The 12,382-nt window shown below is 47.2% G+C and overlaps 1 protein-coding gene across 1 annotated transcript; it reads right to left on the reverse strand.

The window, feature by feature from the left end:
- Positions 1-3,464: 3,464 nt before the first annotated feature.
- LOC149329413 (uncharacterized) lies at positions 3,465-11,517 on the reverse strand. Its single transcript, XM_089559241.1, has 3 exons — positions 11,036-11,517; positions 4,265-4,583; positions 3,465-3,871 (listed from the first exon to the last, which is right to left on the reverse strand). The coding sequence occupies exons 1-3, from the start codon at positions 11,318-11,320 to the stop codon at positions 3,465-3,467; spliced, it is 1,011 nt and encodes a 336-aa protein (XP_089415367.1). The 5' UTR covers positions 11,321-11,517.
- Between the last annotated feature and the right edge of the window lie 865 nt (positions 11,518-12,382).

Here is a 12,382-nt window from a genome sequence, read left to right on the forward strand (position 1 = left end):
CCGCTGTGCACAAGCTCACCGCCCGGGGCCAGGGGATTTCTCAGCAGGCTGCGCTGCGCCTCTACAACGCCGCAGCCTTAGGGGCGATACTCTACGCGCTGCCCCTCGTCACGGTGCGCAAACCATCATGGAAGGCACTGGAGGTGCAGCATCGCAAAGCGCTGCGGACCTGCCTCGGTCTACCCGGAAACTCGCAATGCGAGGCGACACTGGCCGAGGCGGGCGCGTGGCCGCTGCAGCTACAGGCCACGCAGCGCTCGCTGCACAACATTGACCGCCTTCACCGCGCACCAGACGGCGCGGAACTCCTGCAGCGCCTTCGTCACTACCCGCGCTCAAGAATGGGCGCGGCACTGCAGGAGTATGACCAGCTGACGCGCGCCACGCCCCCCTACGGCCTCTGCTCCCCCTGGCCCCTCACGACGGAGGTACAGCGAGAGATCGTCGGCATCGCGGGAAAACGCAGCACACCACTATGTGCAGTGCAGCAGCTAGCCGGAGCCGTCATCTACGAGCAACTGCGCGACCATCTGCTTGTGTTCACTGACGGCTCCGTGGTGAGCGAAAACTGCTCGCTCGCCGCAGCGGCCCCCATCCCCGCCCTGCAGCTGCACCGCCAGCAAAGAGTGGCTTACCTGGGCTCTTCGACCACGGCGGAGCTACTGGGTCTTCGCCTGGGCTTGGACCTGGTGCTCACCCTTACTCCGCCGCCACCCAGGTGTGCTCTGCTGTGTGATTCCCGTGCCGCCCTCAGCCGCCTGCAGACTCCCGCCCGTGGCACCCCGTTGCTGTGCACGTTACGCGAGCGCATTGAGCGCCTCGCGGAGCGCAGATGCAGTATTCGCGTGCAGTGGGTGCCCGGTCACTGCGGCATCCGCGGCAACGAGCAAGCCGACGAGCTCGCCACCGCCGCACATCAGCTTCCTCCCAGCGACGAGCCGCTCGCCCTGGAAGACGTGCGTGCGGTGATCTACGACCACCTCCGTCAGCAACACCCGGACCCTCGCATCGCGCGAGGAGAGCGCATTTCTCTCGTCGGCGCGCACTTACTGTCGCGCCTCCAGCGGGCGATGATCATCCGAGTGCGCGTCGGCTGCGTGTGGCCCGGGGAAAGACGGGTGCGCCACGGACTTTCGTCGAGCGACGCGTGCGCTGAATGCGGCGCAGTGGAGATATTGGAGCACATGCTCCTTCGCTGTACCGCTTCTGCAGTGCCGCGTCGCGAGATGCTCGCGGCCTACAGGGCGCTGGGAATCATCCCGGACAGTCTCGAAGCGCTCCTGTGGCCGCGCGGCAGTGCGCGCACCCGTGACAGAACAATGGTGAGCCTCTGTGCGTTCATCGAGCAGGTGGACTTGACTCCCCGCTTGCTCTACGCCAGGTAGTGCACGCGTGACACGAACGCTCCGTGGGTGCTACCTCGGACGGTATACGCGGCCGGGCGCCCCACCCCGGCGGCTAGTGCAGTGTGCCGCGCGCGCGATTAATCCGAGACAGGACGCTACGTGAGCGCGGCTATGTACATACAGTTTACTTCTTGTGTAAGTGATTGTGCGCAGTGGCCGCTCGCGCGCACTTATTTTCGGACAATGCTTGGACATTAGCGTGCGAGCGGCGCGAACTTGATTACTTTTGTATTTTGTAAATAGTGTACAAAGCTCTCCTCTGTCCTTTCTCGCTGTCGCTCCCCTCTATACTTCTACTCACTATCCTCTTCCTTTCCCTTTCGTTTCCGCCGGCTGCAGCTCGGGTGCTTAAGATATTAGATAGCAATTGCCGCCGCCGGCAACACTCTTTTGCTTCACTTTTTATTTTTTAAATAAACCACTACCACCACCAAGCCTGTGGTGCTTAACAAAGCAGAGGCCGCATCTGGATGTTGTATTTTCTGACTGAGTACCTGTTCCTCGCACTCTTTTTTTTTGGTGTATGTGTGTGTGCGTCGCACTGCCTCTAATAATTTTTTATGCGTATTTTTCTGCTATGTGCTTTGTGTTTCCCACTTACCTGTCCTGTGCCCGCCCCTATAAAAGGGGATGCATTCACAATGTAAAATCACTCCTGAAGAAGATCGGTCTTCCGATCGAAACGTCGAGTTTAATAAATATGTTTCCTTTAACGAAGCGTATACTTCGCTATATATTCTTATAAGCAGTCTAGTACTTCACGCTTTCGCAACCTATATATATATATATATATATATATATATATATATATATATATATATATATATATATATATATATATATATATATATATATATATAAGGTAAAGCCACCAGAAATTGAAAAACATAATAAGATTTAATTCACGACGTTTCGGCTGGAGGACCAGCCTTTTTCGAGTGTATTACAGTATTCGAAACAAGTGAAATTAAATTAAACAAGTGAAATTAATTAAACAAGAATTAAATCTTGTTATGTTTTTCAATTTCTGGTGACTTTATTTTATATTAATCAATCAGCTGCCAAGAAATAATTTTTGATATATATATATATATATATATATATATATATATATATATATATATATATATATATATATTAGAAGTATATATATATATATATTAGAAGCATATTCAAATTTTACAAGTACATTCCGCGAACTCTACTTACTGTCTCATGCATGCAGTTCGACGATCTATATATGGCAGCTCGTTGCAGATCTCAGTACAGTACTATCTCCTCATCTCCGGCACGGCTGAGCGCCATCCCGATAAATGAAGTCATCTCCTGTTCCTTTCATTGAAAGAGAAATTCCTGCAACTTAGAACCATTAACAACATCCGCGAACAACGTACGCCTTGAATTCACATTCCAAGAGTAGGCCAACTGCTGGTATGCTTGTCTCAGCCGGCCATTCGGTATCCTTTCCTGGTGGGCTGTTGCCATCAGTTCCGAGTACAGGCAACTGAATTTACTTAAATGGCACGCAGCTGCACAGCGCTACATGATGCAAGATAAAAAGAGCAACCGGCGGCTGACATCGTTTGGGAACTCACTTTAGAGTGGGCCACGCAAGGTGACTTTTGCACACGTGAGACGAAGTTGTTTTTTGGAGATTTATTTTGGAAATTCTTGGCTGCCAAGTTGCGGGGAGTGGCCCATACATGAGCCGGCCCTCAGTCGTGCGTGTTGGGTATGTCGTAGGAAAGGGCTGCCTTCTAAAAACTTCTCTCGAAATTTAACACAATTGAACACTTCATTGTACAAGGAATTGTGCTTCTGAAAATTTTACTTTCCCATTCACAGACCTGGTTATAAGACATGCATATCGAAGTAAAAAATGTATTTCATAACATTGTACATCACCAAAAATGCAAAGAACAAACTTCACGAAAGAAATGGTCGAGGTACACTGAAAAGACGTAGAGATAGGCTCCTAAGGTTGAACAAAAGCCTCAGTGGCCTTCATGGCCGTTTCGCGACCAGAAAGTCATCTTGAGCAGATTGCGCAAGTCGGACTCACAGCAGCAGCTCTAGCTGCACCCGAAGACAGTTTTCACAGACGTAGCCGTCACGGCTGACGTCGTTAAGACTAATAGAGTGATCTGGAAAATAAAAAGGCTTCGTAGATGACCCAATGGGTCTCTCTGTGTGTTTGCATGAACGCCACGGTGTGAATTCAAGACGACGCTTTGCGCCTCCTTCTGGATGGACCACACTAAGCCTTATCGTGTGTTCCAACGGCCATTCAAGAAGATCGTCCATGTCACCCTTGTGCAGTTGCAGCCGCACGTGCAGCATAACAGCGTCGCCCTCATTTGAGAGAAACACACCAGGGGATATGCAGTAGCCGCGTAGGTACACCTGCTTGCTTTCGTACCCGGTCCAGCCCTGCTTCATCGCTTGTTCTTGAAGTGATCTGATACCTTTCACGAAAAACTCGCAGTGCGCCACTTGCAGTTCTACTCTTCGTCCCACACTGATAACATGCTCCAATATTTTCTCACTGTTTGCATTGACATCACCTTTAGCTGCATCGATGGCAGCCACGACCCTCGCAAAGTTGCCATCGCTTTGTCTCGGCGCATTCAAAAGCTCAGCTTTGATCCCTTCTTCTAAGGCTCCTATCCTACTTGAGAGATTGCTCACTGCCTCACTACGCGCTACCAAGGAACCTTGAATCTGCCGATTAGACCTGGTTACTTCGCCAAAGCTTTCTGTCAACATGCGGTATCCAAGTTGTGTTGCTTGGGAAAGTTCTTGCGCCATTGTTTCTTTGAAAGTGTTTAGACCGTGCGAGATATCGTTCAGTCTGTCACCTTGTGCGTTGCTCTCACTGAGCAGCTGCTCCAGAATTGCCTTCATGTCACCGGCTTGCTCTTCTACCACTCGTCTCAAAGTTGCCGAGACGAGTTCCTCGTCACGGCGTCCAGCCTGTGCTCCGTGCTCGGATGCAGGAGGAATTGTGGGAGTCGCGCAGTCCGATCTCAGGTGTGCGCAGACGTTGTCGCAAAGAACCGAGGCCGAGCACTTGGGGCAGAGAGTAGAGTGGTGTCCGCAATCGCGTTGGAAATGTTGAAAGATCTTCGAAGCAGCCATGACTGCAGTGCAGCCGCTTTCTTCATTCCAGCATCTAACCTGCAAATAGCAAGTGCGTTCTTTTTAAGAGTTAACAGCTTAACCGAAGTAGCTAGTAAAATAAAAAATAAAGCAGAAGAAAATAATTTTCTGAATTTAATGAAAGTGTTGCATAGAGAATAGTATATTATTCGTCTGAATTATTATTACGTCAAAGATTACAGCCGGGCAGACGATACGTCTATCTTAGACGTCTTAGAAGAAAACTTGAATCGGTTTGCAACTGCATCACACCATGAAAGTGTCGAGGAATTGTTGCAACGTTTTAAGGGCACACTAAAATATTGCATTGATAGGTTTGTTCCCACTCGCTCAAAGAAATCGAAGCAGCTCAATCCTTGGATCACTAGAGATATCATTCAGTTAAAGCGCAAGGTAAAAAGGCTACGAAAGCAAAAAAAATAGAGCGACAGAACTTTCAAACATCAAAAAGAAGCTCAAAACAGTGTTATTAGATTCTAAAAAAAACTTTCTTCCATACAACACTGACTAATTTTCTCACAAGCTCACCACAAAAGTTCTGGCGATATTTTTCAGCGAAAAAGAACGCAATCACACAGGTAATGGATGGGGACGATGAGGTGACTGATAAAAACGATATTTCAAATCTGTTTAATGATTTCTTCTAGTCGGTCTTTAGTAGGGATGACAATGACATTGAGAGTGATCATACAACAATTTACACGTTGCCATACTCAATGCACGAGATTCGCATCAATAGGGAGGGCATCTGTCAACAGCTGCTGTCTCTGGACCCGAAGAAATCGAGCGGTCCCGATGAAATACCGACGGATTTTCTTAAACGGTATGCTGAGTGGTTATCATATTATTTGCAAATTCTATTTGAAAAGTCATTGCGGGATCATTCTTTACCTCGTGACTGGCGCAGCGCAATAGTAGTTCCGGTATTTAAAGGCGGTAATCGACTTCTTGTAAAAAAACTACAGGCCAGTTTCACTCACTTCCGTATGTTGCAAGGTTTTTGAACACATAATAGTTAAACACATCTTTCATTTTTTGGAAATAAATGACCTAATGTGTCCATTTCAGCATGGTTTTCGGACCGGCCTTTCGACAGTGACGCAGTTAATTGAAACAGTGAACGACTTTTGCAAGGCTATAGATGAACGTCAGCAGGTAGATGTGGTCTGTGTAGACTTCTCGAAGGCTTTCGATAAAGTTCCGCATCATAAGCTTCTTCTTAAACTACGCAGATTAGGAATCGCTGAAAATATAGTACTATGGATTCAGGCCTATCTAAGTAACCGCTGTCAAGTCGTCAAAATAGAAAGTGCAGTATCGAATAGGCGTGAAGTTCTGTCGGCGGTGCCACAGGGCTCCGTTTTAGGTCCGCTTTTGTTTTTATTGTATATAAATGATATTTCTGCTATCGTCGAATCGCCTGTCAGAATGAAACTTTTTGCCGATGATTGTTTAATTTACTCTCCTGTGGCTTCCCCGGCAGATCAAATGAACATAAATAGGTGTCTTCAGTCGTTAAACTCGTGGTGCCTGAAATGGGGTATGGAAATAAACTACAAAAAATCTAATTACATGGAAGCAGAATGTTATGATGTTTCGATACAATATCGGTGAAAATTCCTTAGATCAAGTAAAGTGTCTCAAGTGCTTGGGAGTGACATTAACAAATAATCTTGACTGGCGCACCCATATTGAAAATGTCTATTTAAAAGCCTACCAGAAGGTCTGTTTCCTGAGGAGGAAGTTGCCGAATGCGACTAGAGAAATTAAATTGACTGCGTACAAGACGTTCGTGCGGCCAATCATAGAGTACGCAAGTGCAGTGTGGAGTCCTCATCAAAAGGGTTTAAAACGGAAACTGGAAAGATTGCAAAGGATGTCAGCACGTTTTATATGCTCTAAATACCGCCGCACTGATTCAGTCACAGCAATGCTAAAAGAGTGTCAGTTAGAAACACTAGAAGTAAGAAGAACAAAGCAGAAATTGAAACTTTTTTCTGATAATGAATGATAAAGTCAAAGTTAATAAACATCACTATGTTACACCTCCCCTGAAGCGTTGCCCTCGGAAAAATCACAGTAAGGTATTACAACCTATTATTACACGTACTGATGTCTATCGCTACTCCTTTTTTCCCGATGCTGTAGAAATTTGGAATCAACTACCAAGTGACGTTGTGGACCAAACAGATGTAGACAAATTTGTGAAAGGTGTGAACGCGTTCCTGCAAGATTGCTGTGCAAATCTGTAATTCTATGCATTTGAGTGTTTCTTTTTTTAGCGAAGAGAATTGCACTTGTGTCTGTATATGTTTCCCTCCCTGTAATGACCCTCATGCAGAGGGTTAACAGTATGAATAAATAAATAAAAATAAATAAATATTTGCTTTCCGGTTTTCATTTTCAAAATTTCCGGCGATAAAACCATAAGGGTGATTATACAAACGGTAATGCGCCAAATCAGTGCCAGCTGGCATGAGGGGGTGATTACGAACAGAATTTGCGAATTGATCTCCGATGGAATTAATTTGTCTGAATGCCAATGCATTGAAATGATTTCGTCGTTATGCAGCTACAGCAGCCATGCTGCGGCTCCTTCCTCACGTTTACCTCCACGGACAGCTAGTTTGCACGCAGCAGCCTGGACCTGAGCTTCTGCCAGGCATTGGTCGTACATGCGACTAACAGGAAACTTTCACGAGCGCGGCGCCGAGACTATGCGACTAGCACCATCATCATCAGCCTGACCACATTCACTGCAGAGCGAAGACCTCTCCCATGTCTCTCCATTAACCCTGTCCTTTGTCATCTACGGCCACCGTATCTCCGCAAACTTCTTAATCTCATCCGGCCACGCAACTTTCTGCCTCCCCCTGCTACGCTTGCCTTCTCTTGCAATCCACTCGGTTATCTTGCCTTCGCATTACATGCCCTGCCCAAGCCCACTTCTTCCTCTTGATTTCGACTAGGATGTCAATAACCCGCGTTTGTTTGTTCCCTCACCCACTCCGCTCGCTTCTGATCTCTCAACGTTACACTTATCATTTTTCTTTCCATAGCTCCCTGCGTTTTCCTTATGTTAAGCTGAACCCTTGTTAGGCTCCACGTTTCTGCCCCATAGGTGAGTACCGGTTGTACTCACCTATAGCAGGATACAACTTAAAAAAAAGAAAACAGCAGCTGTTAACAGTGGATCACGGTCTGCGGCGTCCAGTATTACTCCGATAGCCAGACAAAACAGTATAAAGAACCAGGTTTTTAATGTTTGATTTTATTAAATGAGCCAGGTATCAAAATTCGAAAGCTTATAATAATTTTTTTTTGTGATTAGCTTCTTGTTTGTAAGAAGGAAAGTCTCAACGGTGTACTTTTTGGTCGTAGAGGAATCCTGTTTTCTGTTATGTTGATGATTTTGTAGTTTTTGTAGAATGCCCGGACCCTACCCGGACAAGGATCGATATTTTGAAGGTGTTCAAAGAAAGAGGACGTGGCCTAAAATTTACGTGTTAAGCTCCCGAAAACGGACGCATTCAGTTTTTGGATCTTTCCTCGCTTTTCGAGGGCAACCGTGTGTGCTGGTCGTTTTCACCAAGGTCAAAGAAACCCTTGTTGAATTTTACTTCTGGTAATTCGATGTTGATTCAAAATGGCATTGCGTTGAATGCTTTGAATTCGGCTTTCACAAAGTCCTCTTTAAATCGGATGAACAATGAGTTCGCCGATCAGGTGGCCAGACTAAAAAACGCGGGGTTCCCAGCCTTTGTGCTGGCTTCGGTGTCGCAACGGATCTTCATGGTACAGAAGCAAACTACAATGGGGACCAGGTCACATAAAGAGAGCGCACAGGGAAGGAAAAAGCTCGCCTCCATCCCTTACATCCACGGAGTGTCTCACAGCCTTAAAGGTGCACTGAAGAGGAATCTGAACTCGTCTTTTTGCCGCGGGAACTCGATCTACACGTTCTGAGCATTCTTAGAAACTGTGGTTTATTGCCCTGTGTGGCTGATTTGCATAATTAAATCGAATTAACTTCCGGCTCCCGCCTTTTTTTTTAATTCTCCCTCGTACGGTGGGCGGAGTCGACCAACGCGTGGAGTGTTTTGCAGCCAGCTCCGTGGAGGCTTTGCTTTCGCTTTATTTTGTTTTTTAGGTTGCCGTGAATAAATAGTTTCATTCGCAGATAATATAGCCGCAAAATAAGCCCGCAGAAATAAAAATACGCGCTGACTATTTGCTTCTACGGACTACTACGTATTACTCCGCTGATGGCAGAGCGGCAAGCCGCCGCGGGACTGGCTGAAAGGCACTCCACGCGTTGGTCGACTGCGCCCACCGTACGAGGGAGAATTAAAAAAAAAGGCGGGAGCCGGACGTTAATTCGATTTAATTAAGAAAATCAGCCACACATGGCAATAAATCGAAGTTTCTAAGAATGCTCGGAACGTGCAGGTTGAGTTCCCGCGGCAAAAAGAGAGTTTAGATTCCTCTTCAGTGCACCTTTAAGAAGGTGGCTCACTGTTATGAGGTGTACATGGTATTTTCGGTTAAGAGTAAGGTAGGGCGGATGTGTGCTGCTTTTGAGAGGTGTGATGCACAGCGGAAGAGAAGAAAGGCTTGTGGTGTGAAGCACTTCAATCCGTTTGTGGACTGTGCTTGCGAAGTAATCTATACCATTTCCCTGACATCCGGTATACATTACACGGGGCATTCGGGACGCTATCTGAATGTACGCCTCCAGGAACATGGCAGGTCGCTTGAAAGAGGTTCGGGGACGCACTTTACCAAGCATGTCAAAAGTCACACGTGTGCCCCATTGTTCAAAGAAACGCGCGTTCTCAGCAAAACAAAGATAAGAATTCCCGGGAGAGGATGGAGGCGTTCTGTATCAGGAAGTCGGCTGAGGAATGCGTGAGTTCGCCGTCATTGCTGTTACTTGACGCTGAGGTTTATTATCTTGAAAGAGCGTTAAACTCACGATAATACGACCTGGTGATTTTGTAACCTTGTTCTGGACTGCGCACTCTTTTTCTGTGCATTTAATAATTTTGTCATTTGTTAGTGAGCACTTGTGTTGTCGTCACTCCGTCTGCGTACTTGTCCTTGTGGTGCCACAGCACTATGAAGATATGAGCACTAGGTTTCCTTTGCTTCTAAGTAGTACCTTACTCACAGCATTCACGTTCTGAGGAGAACGGGATGTGTAGTGCTTGACATTCATGGTCTGAGGCATCTACACCACGAAATGGTTATCTTTGCCGGTTCGCAGTGTACATTAGAAGAATGGTTCTTTGAATTTCCGAATAAAAGGACTACTTTAGATTGTATGAGAATTGATGTTTGTTGCGTAAATGCGGAGAAAATACACTCAATGGGCTTCCAGCATAATTAGCAACAGAGAAAAAAGTTTAAGCAAAGAATTTTTTTCAAGCCGCATTTCTTTTAGTGTGAAGGGCCGAAAACATGCGACACCTTTGTGGGTACCAATAGTGCACGGGCTGCATTCTATTTTCTGCCATGGCAAGACCTCGCAATGTTTTACATTCGCTAGCACATGGTAGCAAGGTTTTTAAAGCGAGCCACAATTCTACTGAGCTCATGGAGCACAGAACCGCCCAATTAGAGATATACAGATCGCTTAATTCACAAGACTGTAGGAGTGAAAATATTTTGAGTCTGTCATTCGCCACACACCACTTCTCTCATTATCTTAACAGCATTTTCCTATTGTTGATGAATGAGCTGCTACGGTTGATTCTGAAGACGGCGCAGAACTTACAAGGACAAGGAAGGCACATGAAAAGGTGCCTGTCTCGTTGTTTTCTTGTGCTTTCCCTTCCTTGTCCCTTCTGCGCCGTCTTCAGAATCAACCATAGCAGTTCCTTGATGCATAATCAATGCATCAACCTTAGCTATGTACCAACTAGCCAAAGTACTTCTTGATGAACTGTTCTCGCCCGTGTTAAGAAGAAATTAGTGCTCACTGTCTTTCCTCAAATCAGCTTTCTGGAGCCCATATTTTTTGCACTGCCCGCTTTATCATCCCCATCATCAGCCTGACCACGCCCACTGAAGGGCAAAGGCCTCTTCCATGTCTCTCCAATTAACCCTGTCCTTTGCCATCTGTGGCCACCGTATCCCCGCAAACGTTTTAACCTCACCTGCTCACCTAAATTTCTGCCGCCCTCTGCTACGCTTGCCTTTTTTTGAATCCACTCCTTTACCAGCGGTCATCTTGTCTTCGCATTATATGCCCTGCCCAAGCCGATTTCTTTCTCTTGATTTCGACTAGGATGTCATTAACCAGCGTTTGTTCCCTCACCCACACTACCCGCTAGCGCTCTCTTAAAATTGCACATATCATTTTCCTTTTCATAGCTCGCTGCGTTGTCCTTAGCTTAATCTGAACCCTTCTCGTTAGCGTCCTCGTTTCTGCCCCGTAGGTGAGTACCGGTACGATACTGCTCGCTTACCTCTCTCCTAAGGAGCTCTTCGGCGGGAAAGAATTTCCATTCGATGTCTTCCTCCGGGCTCACCAGGCCATCCAGAGGACAGATCCGCCCACCGTTCTGCTCGCATTGCTCGTAACACTTCTCGCACAGGACGTGCGGGCAGGGAAGAATCGCCGTCCTTCTGCGCACGAGTCCACATGCACTACATACTCTCACTCGTGGAATCGGCCTGGTGAACTGGAAAGGCCTCCAGTCAAGCTCGGCAGAGAACCCGACGAACGTGTACTGCTCACTTCCAGCAGGCATTCCGCCCGGTTTCCTCTTAGAGCTCAGCGTTGAATGAAATGCTCCGACACGTCGACAGTGCCTTTCCGTTATCGCTTTGCTCGTATCTCGCGACTCTGTTGGACAAAGAGTTCATCTGCCAATAAACAGCTTGCTTTTGTGTTGAAATCTACCGCGCGTCATCAATAACTGGCGTTCTTTTAATAGCTTCTACCTGACGAGTGTATTTGAGCACAGATTTCATGAGGACAGCTCACTTGTTATGAACGCTCTTGTTAGCCAGCTTTTGCACTTAAAATATCTAATTTGTTCCAAGTAACTGATCCGCTTGCCTTATTGAATACGTTATATCTGCTCCTCTCTGTCACACTTAGTCTTTTACAGGGAAAGCTGTAGCTGCGAAGTCCCCCGACACCAACATGAAAGTCTGTCCGGGGTCATGTGACCCCCACCTGCACGTGACACGCGCTACTTTTGCTTTCTTCGGGTAGGGCGCGCGCTGAAGTGTTATGACATGACCATGCGTAGCTCCTTTCTGCGATGAGGTTACCGTTCCATGATTGCAGCTTGTGCCTGGCGCACCGTGGAATCTTCGTTGTCACCGTGTTATACACGTGTTGTTAAGACACCGTCATACTCTTTGCAACGGCTTTCTGATGCTCTGTGCGTTGAGCGTTATTAGTTGCATGTAGTTATACGGAATGTAATCGCGTAACCCTTACAGCGGTAACTGTTACTCGTACACCTCCAACAACGGCGCAGCTATGAACTGTTGGGTTTGGGATGCCCCCCCCCCCCCCTGCCTTGTGGATTAAGGCAGCGAGCTTCGAGGACCGTGGGAACATGGCGGTAGCGGCGAAGCTCAAAGAGGGGTGCTGTAGGACCTGTGATGCCTCCCCTCCTGCCTAAGTGGATTAAGGCAGCGACCTTCCGTGACCGTGGGACCATGGTCGCAGCGGCGAAAGTCAAAGACCGCCGAAGGCCGAAGATGCGGCGACGATGGCGGCGTTCCGTGGCCGAGTCGACCCTCGGGTCAACGAACAGAGTGGTGGTGTGCTTAGTGAAAGACAGCAGTGTTTGATT

This window comes from Amblyomma mixtum, chromosome 9 (genome assembly GCF_055824585.1).
Source record: "Amblyomma mixtum isolate Tamu chromosome 9, ASM5582458v1, whole genome shotgun sequence".
NCBI lineage: Eukaryota > Metazoa > Arthropoda > Arachnida > Ixodida > Ixodidae > Amblyomma > Amblyomma mixtum.